At 45.7% G+C, this 20,998-nt stretch overlaps 1 protein-coding gene across 4 annotated transcripts in view; it reads right to left on the bottom strand.

Moving 5' to 3' along the window:
* The window catches only part of KDM2A (lysine demethylase 2A), a 117,306-nt gene that overhangs the window by 71,558 nt on the left and 24,750 nt on the right, over window positions 1–20,998 (bottom strand). For all 4 annotated transcript variants that reach the window (XM_063958379.1, XM_063958380.1, XM_063958378.1 and 1 more), the window contains exons 7-8: window positions 14,127–14,233; window positions 12,689–12,782 (exon numbers count right to left, since the gene is read on the bottom strand). In XM_063958379.1, the coding sequence (XP_063814449.1) occupies window positions 12,689–12,782; window positions 14,127–14,233 (201 nt within the window). The remainder of the gene's footprint in view (window positions 1–12,688; window positions 12,783–14,126; window positions 14,234–20,998) is intronic.

The raw sequence follows: 20,998 nt of genomic DNA, 5'->3' as shown, positions 1-20,998 counted from the left end.
CTGGCAGAGGGAGTTGCCGGCAAGGCAGATTTTAGGAAACGGCGGGGGGGAGACGTCTCGAGTTCCAGCCTGTACCCCTGAGATACTACTTGAAGGACCCAGGGATCCACTTGTGAGAGAGCCCACTGTGTGCTGAAAAACCTGAGACATGCCCCCACCGTTCCCGATTCCGCCTGAGCAGCCCCAGCATCATGCTGTGGACTTACCGGACGCAGGGGAGGACTTCTGCTCCTGGGAACTAGCTGTGTGCTGCAGCTTTTTCCCCCTTCCTCTGCCCCTCGGCAGAAAGGATGAGGCTCTAGCCTGCTTATTTTTCTGGGGCCGAAAGGACTGTACCTGATAATACGGTGCTTTCTTTTGCTGTGGGGTAGCCTGTGGCAAAAAAGTCGATTTCCCAGCAGTAGCTGTGGAAACGAGGTCTGAAAGACCTTCCCCAAAAAGTTCCACCCCTTTATAGGGTAAAACTTCCATGTGCCGCTTGGAGTCGGCATCACCTGACCATTGCCTAGTCCATAACCCCCGTCTGGCGGCAATGGACATAGCGCTTATTTTTGATGCCAGCCGGCAAATATCCCTCTGTGCATCACGCATGTATAAGACCGCGTCTTTTATATGGTCAATCGTTAGCAAAATATTGTCCCTATCCATGGTATCAATGTTTTCCGACAGGGAGTCTGACCACGCAGCAGCAGCACTGCACATCCAAGCTGATGCAATAGCGGGTCTCAATATTGTCAAAGTCAGAAAAATATCTCTATGCACACTACCATATTTGCACCTCACACAGGTCCGTGCTGCGCATGCGTACGCTCTCCCGTACGTGCGCATACTCACAGTCGCGGGCACCCGCAGGCGCATGGTATGCGTATTTACGGTAGAGTTTATGCGATCGTAGCGTGCGACTCAATCATTACATATTTTCACTATATAATGTATTTTGTAGATCATGGTCCCTTTGATAGATTCTGCAAGTTTGGTTAATATAGAATGTTCATGAACAGAGAAATCCCTCTTTGTTTGATATGAAGGGTCAGACAGGAGTAATACAGTGGTGTTTAGTATCCATCGGAAGAATATTTAATTAGAAATATTCCGGTGTTGGTTTGAAGCAGATCAATCGCTCGTGCGAATAGTTATGGACATAAGAAGTTTATGAACATTTACTTTATTTGCACTTTATTACCCATGCGGCGGGAAACCCAGTTTCCCTCCCACCTGAGCTGTTGGAAATAGTCACAGCCCACCTGTATGAATCAACCTATGACCTTTTGTTATAATGCGAAGCCGAATTCCTGTGTCCAATGAACAATAAGATTGTAGGGACCATTGAATTGCATTGTGTGTGGGGCATAAATAGGCAGGCCGACCATATCCAGTTCACTCTCTTCAACGGTTCTCATTGCTGATAATCGGGAGCTGGATATCGAGGCGCATGCAATCGTTTCCCCTTGTGCGTAAGTGTTTCTCCGCAACTATATTGATCTTCTTGTTATTGTGGGCCAATCTCTCTCAATTTCTCTCTCTCTCTCCTTCTCTTTCTCACTCATTTTCCCTTAAATTGTATTGTATTGTATTTCCTGTGTAGTTATCTGGTTAGGTAGTCTATGTTATATTGTAGTGTATGACTTGTATTGTGTTTAACTCTTTTGCAAGTATAGCATTCATAATATATATTTTAGGCGTTGGACCCTGAGCACGGTATCTGTGTGTTTCTTATAGTATTAAGTATTCTCAGAGCGTCGGTGACGCTCAAACAGTTTTTAAGGTAATAAGGTTATACTGTGTTGCATTTACTCTCTAACATTACACTAAGGTTTTACTGCACAATACACTGTTTAGGGTTTAGATACAAAGGTTTAATATAGTGAGCGTCAGCTCCGCTGGTGATCTCCTCGTGGTCCCGAGCGTTCGCTACGCTATAGCGAATCATTACTTTAGTTAACAGCCAATAACGTGCCTGCCTGTGATCTCTTGGCCGTGAGTGAACGTGACGCTTGAGCGTCTCGATCACGGCAAAGCGATTGTTACGCAACTAGCGTACCCTTACGGTACTTCATACATAAATAGCGTACAGTGTTCTTAGACCTCATAAAGGGTATTATATACGATAAATATTTAGCTTTATCAATTGGCGGCTCGCCCTGTCCTTCACATATCTGCACTAGGTAATTTCAGCAGACATTATCCAGCAGCAAAGGGCGGGAGATCATATTCCTCGTAGTGCTGTTTGGATAAGCGTCTGCTTCTCTTAGTAAAGGGTGCTGAAGGAATCCGGGAACCGGAGGTAAGAACAAAACAATAGTGTCTTTTTAAAACTGTTTATTTTTCTGTCTTGCGTACACACGCACGCACACACATATATCTGCATTTCCTTTTCATTGGTGTATTTTCGTATGTCACTCTCCTGTTTGCCAGTTCTATAGTTGATAAACGTATAAATTGTGTTACGGTGGATCTTTGCTTTGCGTACACGTGTCTCTAACAAAAGACTGAGACTTGCGTACGCAATCCAAGGGCCGACGCACGCAGCGTATATTACGCAACGGAGCGTACGGGTACGCCCACGTAACTCAAATCACAAGTTTTTTTTTCCTCTCCTCTCAACGCGATAAGTAGCGCCACGCGGTAAATAACGCCAGGCGATAAATCGCGCAAATTTTTTTTTTTTTTAAATTCGAAATTTAAATTAATAGATCCTTCTCCTAATTTGTAACACATCTGGTCTAAAGAGAAATTTCTGCGCAGAAATAGAAACAAAAGTGTATATGCGGTGAGTGAGTGTTTGTTTTTACAATTTTTAAGGTTGAACCACAAGAAAAGTCGAGTACTCGTGAGGTACATGCGTGTAAGTGACGTACATGGTGGCTAGGGAGGCATCCCTGGTTAAATATACAATTTGAGCATTAGAGTGTAGCAGACCAGGAGGTCATACTGTAACAGACCAGGAGGTCATAGCAGACCAGCAGGTTCAGGTACAGCAGACAAGGAAGTCCGCTATACAGTCCACAGGCACAACACCAAGAAAGGGTTGGTGCAACACCCATGTAGGCCATATAAGCTCTGGCTGAAGGAATTCGCAGCCGAAATTTTCGATTCCACTGGTCGCTCAGTACATAAGATTAGTTGCTTGTGTACTAAACGATTGTACCGCACGTAATTGTGTGCATTAGTAAACCTGACCGGTACTATTTGTGTACGAAGGTCATAAACGCTATTTGTACATTCTAACGTGATTTGTGTAACTTTTTTTATTTTAAGGGAAGTTCGCTGCTCACTCAGGAACTATCCAACAACCAATAGTTACTGGAAAGAGTAAGTGTTCTTCGGAGCACCCTCACAGGTTCCAGTAAATAGAGGTTCAGGTCGCAGGGGCCCTAGGTCGAGTACGCCAGCACCATATCGGTGTGATCAGGTCGTATTGGTCGGCGTGGGCGAGTGAGTGGGGTACTCGGTAAACCGCCACCGTCAGCCTATTTTGGACATTTGGTTTGCGTAAGGGTTGGTTAAATAAAGCAACACCTTCGAACTATGGGGGCCACTTGTTCAGGTAGGGGGCGATCAACCTCGGTTCGGGTTGATTCAGTGAACCGACCAATTGGGTCGGCAAGGTATGTAATGTGTGAGAAATACGGAAGTCACACAGAAGCTTTATGTGATGAATGGGAGAGAATGACAGTACATGACGGGGAGAAATTCCCAAGAGTAGGTAGCTTCAGCACAGAAGTGTTAACGAATTTAAGGAGAAGGATATGTCTCATTAAATCAACAAAGAGACGAATCAAACATTACGATTATTTGCAGTTGTGGCAGCAGGAAGGTGACATACAGAGAGGATTGGCTCAGGCGGCGGGATCTGGCTCAATCAGAAAACTGATAGCCACGGCCCCACCGCCACCATACATATCAGGAGAAAAATTGGTTGCGGAGAATGACGCACTAAGGTGTAACACACAAACACTTAGCAACTGTATAAATGTTAAAGATAATGTTAACCAATTAACCAACGCAAGTATTAACCCGTGCAAGTTGTACCCTGTTTTGAACTTTCCTCAGGAGTGTGATCAAGAAGACGAATCGGCAACAATTTCAGCGCTCTCTCTAGCAGCCACCATAGCAGAGACCACAGTAGGCACAGCTCCACCCACGAGATTAGTAACAAAGGCCCCTAGCGGAGGGATAGGTGAGGTCGTGTCTACAGGTAAGTACGGCACCATACACTATGCTGAAGCCATTTCACCACAGGCTGTAGAACCCACACAGAGTGATGTTGTTAGAGTTAATCCTGTTAGGGTAATAGCTGTTCCAAATGGGAAAACTGACACAACAGGGGTCACCCCTGTGAGGAACATTGCCATGTATAGCCCATTTTCCAGAATGGAATTAAGGACCATCGTGTCTGAATTCCCTGACCCTAGAAAAGATTTAGTTGCCAGTCAAAAATACATCAGAGACTTAGGTAACACTGTAGAGCCCAACAATAAAGACTGGCAGATATTGCTGAGAGCATGTTTACCCTCCAATGTTGACGCAACTCAATTTTTAGCTGATTGCGGATTAGATCAGGATGTACCTCTTACAGATGTGTACAACAAAGACAATGTAAAAAGAATAAACTTACAGTTAAAAGAATATTTCCCAGCGGTAGTCAGATGGAACAAGATATTCTCCATTAAACAGAAGGAGTCAGAGACAGCTGCAGAGTATTTTCACAGAGCATTATCAGAAATGGCAAAATACACAGGCATAGAGGACATTAAAACAAACATAAACCATCGAGAAGTAGCAGTATCGGTACTGATGGATGGTTTAAAAGAGTCATTGAAGACTAGGGTACAGACCACACAACCATGTTGGCGAGGTCTGTCTGTGGCTACTTTGAGAGAGGCTGCTATTGATCACGATAGGAACATCACCAGACACAGGGAACAACAAAGTGATAAGTTAATGGCCGTAAGTATACAGGCCCTGACCACAAGGCAGCCTTTGTTTGTATCACCAAACCCTGTGGGTAAGTCAAGTGTGGTTACTTGTTATTCTTGTCATAAACAGGGACACATGGCACGAGATTGTAGAGTAAAGAATGTACGAAACTCACACCAACCCCCTAGACAACGACACGACACACGACATTGGGAGCAAGGTCCGCAGAAACGGAGTTATGAGCCACATGCAGGGGAAACAAAAAGATACCCCCCAAACAGAGATTGGCAAACCTCTGGTAGTTCCCAGCTAACTCCCTCACAAGTAGTTGCTGCCAGCGGGATTCAGGGAGGTCACCATACCCAATAGGGGTGTGGCCATACCTGAAATCTGCAGCCAGTAAAATTGATTGCAAGTCTTGGAAGTGAACCAGAAATTGCAATCAATGTAGCTGGTAAATCATTAAACTTTCTTGTAGACACAGGGGCGGCCAAATCAGTGATAAATTCGACAGTGGGCATGAGGACCACTGGTAGGACAATTCCAGCCGTGGGAGTAACAGGAGTAGTCCAGCATTACCCTGTTAGCAAACCAGCAGAGATTACAATAGGGCCTTTACATACCAAGCATTCCTTTTTGCTGGCTGCATCGGCACCGACCAATCTCCTGGGAAGAGACTTACTGTGTAAAATGGGGTGCGTCATTTATTGTACTCCTGAAGGTGTATTCTTGGACATACCTGAGAATCACGCTCAGGAAGTACGAGACATGTTAGACTCCCCGTCAAAATTAATGTCACATACCACTATGACAAATAGGACTCCCTCCCAAGTAGAAGAAATTACATCTCAGATACCAGAGTCACTTTGGACTAAAGATGGACAGGACACTGGATTAATGGCAAACGTAGCTCCGGTAGTTGTACAAGTAAAAGATGGTAGGATAGCTCCAAAAATCCCACAGTACCCTCTGAAGCCAGAGGTGGAGTTAGGAGTTTACCGAGTAATAGAGCGCTTGCTACAACAGGGCATTCTGGTAAGAACGTCCAGCACTGCTAATAGTCCCATCTTCCCTGTGAAAAAGAGTGGGGGGAGTGGTTACCGGCTAGTGCAGGATCTAAGGGGGATTAACAAAATAGTTGAGAGTCAGTTCCCCGTAGTGCCAAATCCAGCTGTCATCCTAATGCAAATCCCTCCCACTGCGAAATTTTTCACTGTTATTGACCTCTGCTCCGCTTTCTTTTCGGTACCTCTGCACCCTGACAGTCAATATTTGTTCGCATTTACATACAGAGGAGTCCAATACACATGGACTCGATTACCACAAGGATTCATAGATAGCCCAAGTATATTTTCTCAGGCTTTGCATGATTGTTTACAGTCTTTCCAACCAGTGAGTGGATCAGTATTAATACAGTACGTGGATGATCTACTACTGTGTTCTGATTCATTTGAGGCATCCCTGAAGGATACGAAACAGCTCCTGTTTCATCTTTCAGACACAGGACACAAGGTTTCCAAAGACAAGTTGCAATTATGCCAAACTAAGGTAAAATATTTGGGACACTGTTTAACACGAGGACTGAGGCGGCACCTGAGCATTGAAAATCACAAGACCAAAAGCAGTTGTCGATCCCCTGTTCCCTTTTATTGTTTTTCTCCAATTTCCCATCCCATCTCCCTCAATTATTTTTTTCCCCCTCTCATTTTTCTTCGTCTCCTCCTATAAGATGGACTTGCCCCAAGATACTGTGATCCGGATTTTCCTGTTGACCATGATGTTGACCAGAGCAGTCTGTTCCGGCGAGAGTACCATGGAGGTCGAGAGAGGTTCTGGAATGGGTTCTGATGATAAAGATGGAGGCGTAGTTTTCCAAGAACAACTTAACCAACAAGTAAAGGCGAGTATCAGAAAACGATCCGATAGCATTGACCATAGAAGGAATTGTGAAGGATTGTTAGCTGAAGAAAACTGTATCTGTAGGCTCTGTGACAATGTCATTGAGGATGGGTGCATTAAGAAATGCCAATCCAGTTTTAATATCCATATGGACCGGCATCCATTGAGTGACTATCACTCCTTAGTGGGTAATGTGTTAAACAAAACGGATTGTTGGGTATGCTCTCAAGTACCTCAGGGTCATAGCAAATCAGGGCTAGTACCATTTCCTTTAACGATAGAGGAGGTACTTGAGTTAAATGGTGGGAGACCGGTGGACCGGAGGTTTAATATCTCCAGCCCTCCTAGTTTGAAGCTCCACCAATACCATGTGGTTAGGTCCCTATTATGTTTCAACATCTCCAATCCCCGAAAACCGGGAAATTGGGAAGTGTCATGGAGTAACCACACCATGACCTTTTCGCATAGAGCAGATAGAATGCCTACAGATACAGAGCTTGTACGCCACATAGCCAGTAGAGGAAAATCTTTCCGGTATAGGTATACCTTAGGAAATAGGATTACCAGAGTTGGAGAGGTATCACCAGGATACTGTGCACATATCGTACAACCTGATACGTGTACTAAGCAGATGGAAGAATTAGGGTTAGGAGATTTCACATGGAAGGTGTGTAATATGGTTATGTCCTACTCCGTCCCATATGTTCTCCCCGATGATGCATATTTCATATGCGGGAGAAAGGCGTACAAGTGGCTTGCCCCAAACTCTGAAGGATTGTGTTATATTGGAAAAGTACTGCCTGAAGTAATGACTGTATCACATGACAAAATGAAAGACATACACCGTGGTGCCCAAGCTCCTTATACTCACACCCATTACGAGCACGTTGTTAAAAGGCACCTGATAGAGAAGACAGAGCATCCGGCCTCTGATCTGATAAGTGAATCCACCGGGATTCAATTCTTAATCGCGTTAGATTTCACCCGCACCGCTAGAGGAGTGCTGAATTATAAATACATATCGGCGCTCGCAAATTTGTTAGATAATATCACTGAAATGTATGATGACACGTTTAGGTATACTGGAAGAGAACTTCAGGCTTACAAAACAGAACTGGTACAGCATAGAATGGTTCTCAATTACCTCACAGCAGTGACAGGCGGATATTGTGTCACACTGGCAACACAATACGGCGTGAAATGTTGCACATATATTACGAATAGCACCGAGGATCCGGTCGAGGTCATAGACCAAAAGATGGACGATATTCTCCAATTGAAGTGGGAATTTCGCAGGAGACACAATCTCACTCTTGCTGCTGTAGGTAATGAGCTGACTGGTTGGGTGTCATGGTTGAACCCGCGAAATTGGTTTTCTGGTTTAGGAGACTGGGCTCAAGGAGTCATAATGGATGTTGGGAAGTTTCTCCTATGTATCTTAGGTGTTGTCATATCGATTGGATTGATATTTAGATGCGGTCAGGCTTTAATGAAGTGCAATCATCGTACTAGGGTAATGAGTTTAAGGAGTGAGGAAACTGTAATTAACCTGGACTTGATTTATGACCCAAATGTAGAAACAATGATGTGATGAAAATGCGATTTCTACGGTCCGTTTCTTTCACCTGTTTTTCCGTTTTCTCCAAGGTAACAAGACCCACTTGGACGAGGAATTTGATGAGCCGATATACAGACAACAGAGGGATTAAAGAAGAAGTTTGACAACCTGATACACAGATTTTTGATGAACTATGCCATGGATCCCCAGTTTCCCTAGAAATTTTAAAATTACGCTAGCCCAACACTTTTGTAAATCTATGGACATTGACAGCTTTTGCTCGCACCTTATGGGCAAAAGCACAAAGAAGACTGCATTCAACAGACACCAAACAAGACCTCAATCGACGACTGTACATTTACCTGACATAGAATACCACCGCATTTACCGTAATTATGTCTTTTCTTCATTTCTACAACCCTCAGGTAATGACACACATAGTCGATAGGGAATACAGGCACAGATATCAGCAATCACATATCTCCCCCATTCATGTATCATCAACTAAAATGTGCTCCCCCATTTTGTTACAACCAAAGCCGAAAAGAGCTCGGTAAAGTTTGACAGCCCATCCACAGACCCGTACCACGGGATAAGAAGGAATTCACATGTATACTTCGCAATACCTCGAAGCTTGATTTAAAACACGTACGGCACGATGATACATGACCCCCAAGCACGGATTCATACACACATGCTTCTGCTATCTCACTAGGTCATACCCTTTTCCTACCATCTCCTCTCCTCCCTTACCCAACCATGTAAATGTATTAACCCCTAACATATATTTTTCTCCTTTTGAAATGTTTTCAGGAAGTGGCAGTTATTGTTGACTGCCAAAGGGTGGACTGTCAAAGTCAGAAAAATATCTCTATGCACACTACCATATTTGCACCTCACACAGGTCCGTGCTGCGCATGCGTACGCTCTCCCGTACGTGCGCATACTCACAGTCGCGGGCACCCGCAGGCGCATGGTATGCGTATTTACGGTAGAGTTTATGCGATCGTAGCGTGCGACTCAATCATTACATATTTTCACTATATAATGTATTTTGTAGATCATGGTCCCTTTGATAGATTCTGCAAGTTTGGTTAATATAGAATGTTCATGAACAGAGAAATCCCTCTTTGTTTGATATGAAGGGTCAGACAGGAGTAATACAGTGGTGTTTAGTATCCATCGGAAGAATATTTAATTAGAAATATTCCGGTGTTGGTTTGAAGCAGATCAATCGCTCGTGCGAATAGTTATGGACATAAGAAGTTTATGAACATTTACTTTATTTGCACTTTATTACCCATGCGGCGGGAAACCCAGTTTCCCTCCCACCTGAGCTGTTGGAAATAGTCACAGCCCACCTGTATGAATCAACCTATGACCTTTTGTTATAATGCGAAGCCGAATTCCTGTGTCCAATGAACAATAAGATTGTAGGGACCATTGAATTGCATTGTGTGTGGGGCATAAATAGGCAGGCCGACCATATCCAGTTCACTCTCTTCAACGGTTCTCATTGCTGATAATCGGGAGCTGGATATCGAGGCGCATGCAATCGTTTCCCCTTGTGCGTAAGTGTTTCTCCGCAACTATATTGATCTTCTTGTTATTGTGGGCCAATCTCTCTCAATTTCTCTCTCTCTCTCCTTCTCTTTCTCACTCATTTTCCCTTAAATTGTATTGTATTGTATTTCCTGTGTAGTTATCTGGTTAGGTAGTCTATGTTATATTGTAGTGTATGACTTGTATTGTGTTTAACTCTTTTGCAAGTATAGCATTCATAATATATATTTTAGGCGTTGGACCCTGAGCACGGTATCTGTGTGTTTCTTATAGTATTAAGTATTCTCAGAGCGTCGGTGACGCTCAAACAGTTTTTAAGGTAATAAGGTTATACTGTGTTGCATTTACTCTCTAACATTACACTAAGGTTTTACTGCACAATACACTGTTTAGGGTTTAGATACAAAGGTTTAATATAGTGAGCGTCAGCTCCGCTGGTGATCTCCTCGTGGTCCCGAGCGTTCGCTACGCTATAGCGAATCATTACTTTAGTTAACAGCCAATAACGTGCCTGCCTGTGATCTCTTGGCCGTGAGTGAACGTGACGCTTGAGCGTCTCGATCACGGCAAAGCGATTGTTACGCAACTAGCGTACCCTTACGGTACTTCATACATAAATAGCGTACAGTGTTCTTAGACCTCATAAAGGGTATTATATACGATAAATATTTAGCTTTATCAATATAATGCCAGTGTGTGTGTATATAGCTTTTAGGGTACTTTCCTGCTTTCTATCAGCAGGTTCTTTTAGGGCGGCCGTATCCGGAGACAGTAGTGCCACCTTCTTTGATAAGCGTGTCAGCGCTTTATCTACCCTCGGGGGTGTTTCCCAGCGTGACCTATCCTCTGGCGGGAAAGGGTACGCAGCCATTAACCGTTTAGAAATTATCAATTTCTTATCTGGGGAAGTCCATGCTTCCTCACACACCTCATTTAATTCGTCAGATGCAGGAAAAACTACTGGTAGTTTTTTCTCACCAAACATAATACCCTTTTTTGTGGTACCTGGGGTATCATCAGAAATGTGTAATACATTTTTCATAGCCTCAATCATATAACGGGTGGATCTATTGGAGGGTACACTCGTCTCATCATCGTCGACACTGGAGTCGGTATCCGTGTCGACATCTGTATCTGTCATCTGAGGTAGCGGGCGTTTTATAGCCCCTGATGACATTTGAGACGCTTGGACAGGCACAAGCTGAGTAGCCGGCTGTTCTATGTCGTCAAACCTTTTATGTAAGGAGCTGACACTGTCACGTAATTCCTTCCATAAGTCCATCCACACTGGTGTCGACCCCGCAGGGGGTGACATCACATTCACAGGCATTTGCTCCGCCTCCACATCATTATCCTCATCATACATGTCGACACAGCAGTATCGACACACAGCAGACACACAGGGAATGCTCTTACAGAGGACAAGACCCCACAAAGCCCTTTGGGGAGACAGAGGGAGAGTATGCCAGCACACACCAGGGCGCTATATAACACAGGGATATCACTATACAGAGTGTTTTCCCATATAGCTGCCTATAACATATATATACTGCGCCTAAATTGTGCCCCCCTCTCTTTTTTACCCTTTCTGTAGTGCAGGACTGCAGGGGAGAGCCAGGGAGCTTCCTTCCAGCGGAGCTGTGAGGGAAAAATGGCGCCAGTGTGCTGAGGGAGTTGGCTCCACCCCTTTTTCGGCTGACTTTCTCCCGCTATTTTATCGTTTCTGGCAGGGGTTAATATACACCTATATAGCCTCTGGGGCTATATATGGTGTTAGTTTTGCCAGCCAAGGTGTTACTATTGCTGCTCAGGGCGCCCCCCCCCAGCGCCCTGCACCCATCAGTGACCGCAGTGTGTGGTGTGCATGAGGAGCAATGGCGCACAGCTGCAGTGCTGTGCGCTACCTTGGAGAAGACAGAAGTCTTCAGCCGCCGATTTTCCGGACCACCTTCTTGTTTCTGGCTCTGTAAGGGGGACGGCGGCGCGGCTCCGGGAACGGACGACGAGGTCGGGTCCTGTGTTCGATCCCTCTGGAGCTAATGGTGTCCAGTAGCCTAAGAAGCCCAAGCTACCACCACTTAGGTAGGTTCGCTTCTTCTCCCCTTAGTCCCTCGTTGCAGTGAGCCTGTTGCCAGCAGGTCTCACTGAAAATAAAAAACCTAAACTATACTTTCTTCTAGGAGCTCAGGAGAGTCCCTAGTGTGCATCCAGCTCAGCCGGGCACAGAAATCTAACTGAGGCTTGGAGGAGGGTCATAGGGGGAGGAGCCAGTGCACACCAGATAGTCCTAAATCTTTCTATAGAGTTCCCAGTCTCCTGCGGAGCCCGTCTATTCCCCATGGTCCTTACGGAGTCCCCAGCATCCACTAGGACGTCAGAGAAAAGGGAAGTTAAACATGGAACTACTGCTACCAGCATCTTTTATAGGCACATAACAGGAACAACCCAAAACAGGTTTCATTGGACCAGAAAAAGCAGGTGGAAATATCACAGACACCTGCTATTTGGTTATAAAACTGGCACCAACCTTATAAGGGAGATATGACCCAGTTATGGTGCTGTGGAGCCGTAGCAGGGCATCATTAAAGTAAACTCAGGTTGTGAGTTAGACAGAGTGCTCAGGTGAGTAAAGCAGTGACTATGTAATACAAAAGCAATCTGTATCTCCTAGCTGATGCATTCTAGCTCCCTGTATCACCAATACACTGCATAGACAAACAGGAAATATTTGGGCTACAAAAGGATTACCTTGCCTCCTCGGAGAATGTGGTACCATACAGATGTGCCACCGAAGTCCACATGGAAATCAGTGTAACAGCCCCGTACACTCATCAGGCAGTACCTAGAACAGACAGGCAAAGGTTAGCTGCACATACACCTACATGTACGTGGACATCCATTTGGTTACAGAGCTCATTAAGAAGCCTTTGTCCTTGTGCTTCATATCACTGTGCATGAAAAGAACTTACAATGTTACTAACACTGCATCAGCTAAATCCTATGGTCATGGCTCACAAAAATCTAGGAAAAAAGTCAGACTAGATGACTAATTTGTACATCCTACTTTCAGTCTTCCTGTATAAGCAAGACACAAGCCCATACATCTATCAATGCACATCCTTCCCACCCTAGTAAACAGGAGGAATGAAGAGGACTAGAGCAACTCAGGTGCATGAGAGGGGAGTGTAAGCAAAGCAGTCCCCTCATTGGGTAGATGAAGCACCTGTCCAATCAGATGTCACTTACTCTCTGAGCACCTCTATTACTTCAAGTGGGCTGTAAGCAGTGCTAAGGATCTGTCCATTACAACCAGTGATGTCAAACACACAAGTCTTAATAGTGGAGGAGGGCTTCTTAAGAAATGGTAATTCTGTATTACCTTGTACATACACACGTATGTATGTATGTATGTATGTATATACATATACATACACATATACACACATACATTTTTTTTTATTTTTCTAACTTTTTCATACTTTACAATCCACATGGACTACGAATGGGAATAATGCAATGCTGCCTTGAAAAAGGGACTTAAAAGTCCCAAAACACGTTGGCGTTGCCCTGCTGTGCTTTCAACCTTCCAAGGGACGATTAGGACAATCTGGACTGAACACAGACGGTCAGTGGGAAATAACCTTAGTAGCCAAGAAGCAGGGTATTTTCCCGGGAAACTCTGTTTTCACATAACACCTGCGGCTCCTATTACCTCTACCTGTACAAATATTATCCTGCTACACATGTGGTTTTTTTATTTTTTATTTTTTAAAAGTGAAAAGGCATTGGTGAAAAATGGCTCAAAATCTGCGAAAATGGCCCGTGTTTTCGACGGAAAACATGTGGATTTGCCAATCCACGTGATTTCTGCCCTTGCTGCATTTTTGGCCTAGGCGACAATCCAGCCCTGCTATTGCATAGGGCGAATCCCTGTTCACCCTAAAAATAGTTAAAAGTTCAGTTTTTTCACCTAGACATAATTGCATACCCCTCTTAGCCTTTGACAGTCATTCTGAAAACACTCGAAGACAAAAGCAGGATGAGCATGTAGCTTGTTAATAATGTTTAGTACTTATGTATGGCGTGATAGACAGCACGCTACATGCGACAGTGTGCACAGGACAGGGATGCTAGACGCAGATGTAGTGTGTAATGCAGTGTAGTTAGAGATCTGCCAGTCACTCACTTCTGCACCTTGGGGTATTGCATCTCCTGAATGACATTTGTGGATTCAGTCTGCCTGTCCTTCAAGTGTCTAGGCCAGATGTTGTCAACCCAGTCTATCTGATCCACCTGTTTGGCATGAAAAAAAACATATGTAATAGTAATAGCATGAATGACAGTCCAACACAAATAAATGTGGAACATAGACAAGATGGTGATACATGAGGAAAGTGGTATTAGACCTAATCTTGATGCAAGAAGCAAAGCTATACTGCAATCCATAGACAAGACACTAGAAAGTCAGACAGGCGGCAGCTTTCCACTTTGGGGGTCATTCAGAGTTGATCGATCGCTGACGTTTTTCGCAGCGCAGCGAACAGGTTACTACTGTGCATGCACCGCAATGCGCGGCGTACGGGTACAAAGCGGATCATTGCTGGGCCATGGATTTAACGAAGAATCCATTCGCACAGCCGATCAATAGTGGGTTTAAAGGAGGTGGGAGTTTATGGGGGTCAACTGAACGTTTTCTGGGAGTGTTTGGAAAAACGCAGGCGTGTCCAAGCATTTGCAGGGCGGGTGTCTGACATCAATTTCGGGACCAAAAAGACTGAAGTGATCGGAGCGGCTGAGTAAGTGCAGAGCTACTTAGAAAGTGCAAAAATCTTTTTCGTCCTGCTCGGCTGCACAGGCGTTCGCACACTTGCAAAGTGAAAACACACTCCCCCGTGGGCGGCGACTATGCGTTTGCACGGCTGCTAAAATAAGATTTTAAACCTACCGGTAAATCTTTTTCTCCTAGTCCGTAGAGGATGCTGGGGACTCCGTAAGGACCATGGGATAGACGGCTCCGCAGGAGACATGGGCACTGTAAAGCTTTAGAATGGGTGTGCACTGGCTCCTCCCTCTATGCCCCTCCTCCAGACCTCAATTAGGACTGTGCCCAGAGGAGACTGACAGTACGAGGAAAAGGATTTTGTTATCTAAGGGCGAGATACACACCAGCCCACACCATACACACCGTACAACATGGTATACAATAACCAGTTAACAGTATGAACAAAACAGCATCAGCCAGAGTCCGATCTCAACTGTACTTAACCCTTAAGTATGCAATAACTATATACAAGTCTTGCAGAATGTTTCCGCACTGGGACGGGCGCCCAGCATCCTCTACGGACTAGGAGAAATAAATTTACTGGTAAGTAAAATCTTATTTTCTCTAACGTCCTAGAGGATGCTGGGGACTCCGTAAGGACCATGGGGATTATACCAAAGCTCCAAAACTGGCGGGAGAGTGCGGATGACTCTGCAGCACCGATTGAGCAAACATGAGGTCCTCATCAGCCAGGGTATCAAACTTGTAGAATTTTGCAAGTGTTTGACCCCGACCAAGTAGCTGCTCGGCAAAGCTGTAATGCCGAGACGCCTTGGGCAGCCACCCAAGAAGAGCCCACCTTCCTAATGGAATGGGCCTTTACCAAATTTGGTACCGGCAATCCAGCCGTAGAATGAGCCTGCTGAATCGTGTTACAGATCCAGCGAGCAATAGTCTGCTTAGAAACAGGAGTGCCAATCTTGTTGGCTGCATACAGGACAAACAGAGCCTCTGTTTTCCTAACCGTAGCCGTTCAGGCTCAATAAATCGTTAAGGCCCTGACTACATCAAGGGACTTGGAATTCTCCAAGGCCCCGTAGCCACAGGCTCACAATAGGTTGGTTCATATGAAATGACGAAACCACTTTAGGCAGACATTGAGGACGAGTCCTCAACTCTGCCCTATCCACATGGAAAACCAGATAGGGGCTCTTGAAAGACAAGGCCGCCAATTCGGACACCCGCCTCGCAGATGTCAAGGCCAATAACATGACCACTTTCCAATTGAGAAACTTCAATTCAACTGTTTGAAGCGGTTCAATCAGTGTGACTCAAGAAAACTTAACATCACGTTAAGGTACCATGTTGCCACTGGGGGCACCAAAAAAGGTTGGATGTGCAACACTCCTTTTACAAAAAACTGGACTTCTTGTGAGAGAAGCCAATACCTTCTGAAAGAATATGGATAAGGCAGAAAGCTGCACCTTAACAGAGCCTAACTTTAGGCCCATATCCACTCCTGTCTGTGGAAAATGGACAAAACATCCTAGTTGGACATCCTCAGTAGGAGCATTCTTGGCTTCACACCAAGACACGTATTTTCTCCAGAAACGGTGATAGTGTTTCGCCGTAACATCTTTTCTAGCTTTAATAAGAGTAGGAATGACCTCCTCTGGAATTTCCTTTAGCTAGAATTTGGTGTTCAACCGCCATGCCGTCCAACTTAACCACGGTAATTCTTGGAACACGCACGGCCCCTGTAGTAGCAGGTCCACCCTGAGAGGAAGGCACCTGAAGATCTGCATATTAGGCCCTTCGAGGCCAATCTTGAACAATGAGTATCGTCTTCACTCTTGTTCGTCTTATGATTCTCAATATTTTTGAGATGAGAGGAAGTGGAGGGAACACATAGGCCGACTGAAAACACCCACGGTGTCACCAGGGCGTCCACCGCCGCTGCCTGAGGGTCCCTCGACCTGGAACAATACATTCGAATCTTCCTGTTGAGGCGTGATGCCATCATGTCTATTTGAGGAAGTCCCCAACGACTTGTCACCTCTGTAAAGACTTCCTGATGAAGCTTCCACTCTCCTGATGGAGATCGTGTCTGCTGAGGAAGTCTGCTTCCCGGATGTCTGTAATGAAAACCGCTGACAGTTTGCTTCCATGATTTTCCGCCCAGCGAAGAATCCTGTTGGCTTCTGCCATTTCTGCTCTGCTTTTTGTCCCGCCCTGGCGGTTCACATGCGTCACGGCCGTGACGTTGTCTGATTGGATCAGAACAGGTAGGTTGCGAAGAAAATTCTCCGCTTGTTTGAGGCCGTTGTAAATGGCCCTTAATTCCAGCACATTGATGTGTAGGCAAGCCTCTTGGCTTGACCGTATTCTCTAAAATTGTTTACCTGTGTGACTGCTCCCCATCCTCGGAGGCTCGCGTCCGTGGTCACAAGAACCCAATCCTGAACGTCAAACCTGCGACTCTCTAGAAGGTGAGTACTCTGGAGTCACCACAGGGGGGCGAAGAGAGAGAGAGAGAGAGAGAGAGAGAGAGAGAGAGAGAGAGAGAGAGAGAGAGAGAGAGAGAGAGAGAGAGAGAGAGAGAGAGAGAGAGAGAGAGAGAGAGAGAGAGAGACCCGGGGAGACAGGGCAATCTTCCAATGCATGTGCAGGTGGGACCCTGACCACTTGTCCAGAAGGTCCCACTGAAAAGTCCTTGTGGAATGGCCTCGTAGGCCGCCACCATCTTTCCTAATACAAGAGTGCCTTTATGAACCGACACTCTTTCTGACTTTAACAGGTCTCTGACCATGTTCTGGAGTACTTGGGCTTTTTCCTCTGGGAGAAAGACCATTTGTTTTCTGTGTCCAGAATCATGCCCAAAACGACAGTCGAGTTGTTGGAACCAACTGCTCCTTATTGTAGATTTAGGATCCAGCAGTGTTGTTGTAGTATTCTCAGGAAGAGAGATACGCTTTGTAACAATTATTTCCCTTGAACTCGCCTTTATCAGGAGATCTTCCAAGTACGGGATAATTGTGACGCCTTGCTTGCGCAGGAGCACCATCATTTCCACCATTACCTCGTAGGGGCCGTGGAACGCCCCAAACGGCAAAGCCTGAAACTGGTAAGAACAATCCTGTACAGCGAATCTCAGGCCCGCCTGATGAGGAGGATATATGGTATGGGGACATGAAGGTATGCATCCTTTATGTCTAGTGACACCATAAAAACTCCCCCTTCCAGGCTGGAGATCACATCCCGGATTTGAACCTTTAAAATTATATCTATCTATCTATCTATTATATATATATATATATATATATATATATATATATATATATATATATATCTATCTATATCTATATCTATATCTATATCTATATCTATCTATATCTATATCTCTATCTATATCTATCTATCTATATATATATATATATATATTCAGGGATTTTTAGATTCAGAATGGGCCTGACCGAGCTATCCATTCAGGACCACTAAAAGGTTTGAATAAAACCCTTTCTCCCTGTTGTAGCAGGGGAACCCTGATAGTCACTCACTGATTATACAGTTTCTGTATGGCAGCTGCCACTGTTTTCCTCTCTGGGAAGGAAATTGGCAAGCCAGATTTGAAAAATCGGTGAGGAGGCACATCTTCGAATTCTAGTTTGCATCCCTGGGATACAGTATCTACTGCCCCAGGATCCAAGTCCGACTGAACCCAGGCTCGGCTGTGCCCCCACCGGCGCGGACTCCCTCAGCGGAGCCCCAGTGTCATGCAGTGGATTTTCCAGAGGACGGGGAGGGCTTTTGTCCCCGGGAACTAGCCGTAGCAGGCGCTGTTTTCCCTCTACCTCCACCTCTGACGAGGAAGGAAGAACCCCGACCCTTTCTGGACTTATGCGACCGAAAGGACTGCCTCCGATATTGAGGTGTTTTCCTTTGCTATGGGGAAACATAAGGCAAAAAAGAAGATTTACCCGCGGTAGCTGTGGTAATCAGATCCGCGAGGCCCTCCCCAAAAAACTTCCCCTTTGTAAGGCCAAGCCTCCAAATGTCTTTTTGAATCAGCATCACCTGACCATTGGCGGGTCCACAGGGACCGTCCAGCAGAAATTGCCATGGCATTGGCTCTTGCACCCAACCGCCCAATATCTTTCGCAGCTTCTCTCATATATAATGCTGCGTCTTTAATGTGACCCAAGGTCAACAAAATGGTATCTTTATCTAGGGTGTCAATGTCATATGACAAAGTATCTGCCCACGCTGCAGCTGCGCTACCCACCCATGCCGACGCTACTGCCGGCCTTAGTAGGGCACCCGTATGTGTATAAATCGATTTTAAGGTAGTTTCCGGTCTGCGATCAGCAGGATCCTTGAGGGTTGCCGTATCCGGGGATGGTAGCTCCACCTTTTTTGACAAGCGCGTTAAAGCCTTGTTCACCGTGGGTGGGGAATCCCACCGTAACCTGTCCTGGGAGTGGAAAGGTTACGCCATAATAATTCTCTTGGGAATCTGCAGTTTCTTATCTGGAGTTTCCCAAGCTTTTCAAACTGGGCGTTCAGCTCGTGATATCGGGGAAAATTTACCTCAGGTTTCATTTCCTTAACTATGCAGACCCGTATGTCAGGGACAGAGGGGTCCTTAGTGATATGCAAAACATCTTTTATTGCAATAAACATATATTGAATACTCTTGGCCCCCCTTGGGTGCAACTTAGCATCATCATCGTCGACACTGGAGTCGGAATCCGTGTCGGTATCAGTGTCTACTACCTGTGAAAGGGGACGTCTCTGAGACCCCGAAGGGCCCTGTGACACAGTCAAAGCTATGGATTAACTCCCTGCTTTTTTCTTTGGACTCATTGTGTTTAAAACATTCCTCCAATCAGGTGTCGGCGGTGCCGACAGACACCACAATCATCAGCTCTGCCTCCTCCTTAGATGAGCTTTCCACCTCAGACATGTCGACACACACGTACTGACATCCCCACACACACTGGGATACCCAATATTATGGGGACTGACCCACAATAAGGCCCTTAGGAGAGACAGAGAGAGAGAGAGAGAGAGAGAGAGAGAGAGAGAGAGAGAGAGAGAGAGAGAGAGAGAGAGAGAGAGAGAGAGAGAGAGAATGCCAGCACACACCCAGCGCCGCTGTACACTGAGACAAAAATCCCAGTCTGTCAGCGCTTTATATATATATATATATATATGTGTAAAAACACTCCTTTTTCACAAATTTTGCGCCAAATAACATGCCCCCCCCCCTCATTTTGACCCTCTGTATTAGGTGACAGCAGGGGAGAGTCCGGGGCCGCTTCTCTGCAGCATGCTGAGGAGAAAATGGCGCTGGTTAGTGCTGGAGGATCAAGCTCCGCCCCCCGACGGCGGGCTTCAGTCCCGCTCTAAATCTTTATACTGGCGGGGGATTTGGAATATATAGCCTCTACAGTATATATATGTACTTTGCCAGTGTTATCTGAGGTATATTTGCTGCCCAGGGCGCCCCCCCTGCGCCCTGCACCCTTACTGTGGTGCCTGTGTGTGTGTGAGCTGGGAGCAATGGCGCGCAGCATTACCACTGCGCGTTACCTCATGAAGATCTAAAGTCTTCTGCCGCCTTTGAAGTCTTCTTTCTTCTTATACTCACCCGACTTCTTTCTTCCGGCTCTGTGAGGAGGACGGCGGCGCGGCTCCGGGACGAACGGGAAGGTGAGACATGCGTTCCGACTCCCTCTGGAGCTAATGGTGTCCAGTAGCCTAAGAAGCAGAGCCTATCACTGAAGTAGGTCTGCTTCTCTCCCCTCAGTCCCACGAGCAGGGAGTCTGTTGCCAGCAGTGCTCCCTGAAAATAATAAACCTAACAAAAGCTTTTTCAGAGAAACTCAGGAGAGCTCCCCTGCAGTGCATCCAGTCTCCACTGGGCACAGGAATCAACTGAGGTCTGGAGGAGGGGCATAGAGGGAGGAGCCAGTGCACACCCATTCTAAAGCTTTACAGTGCCCATGTCTCCTGCGGAGCCGTCTATCCCATGGTCCTTACGGAGTCCCCAGCATCCTCTAGGACGTAAGAGAAAAGTAGTTAGCGAGCGACCAACTTGGAATGACCCTTTTTGTGCCTGGCTAACTGGTCACTCAGCTGCGCAGGCACTACGCCTACAGTCCTGTATGCCATCAGTCCTGCAGGACTACCGATTGCTAAAGAGAAATCCTGCAAGGACTTTGTGAAAAGGAAAGTTTAAGTACCATAAATGCAAGGGAGTAGGCAAATACCCAAAGGGAATAATAATAAAAAAT

Source organism: Pseudophryne corroboree, chromosome 3, assembly GCF_028390025.1.
Source record: "Pseudophryne corroboree isolate aPseCor3 chromosome 3, aPseCor3.hap2, whole genome shotgun sequence".
Lineage (NCBI taxonomy): Eukaryota > Metazoa > Chordata > Amphibia > Anura > Myobatrachidae > Pseudophryne > Pseudophryne corroboree.
Note: the sequence above shows the minus strand (reverse complement) of the source record. Positions and strands in the feature narration are given on the sequence as shown.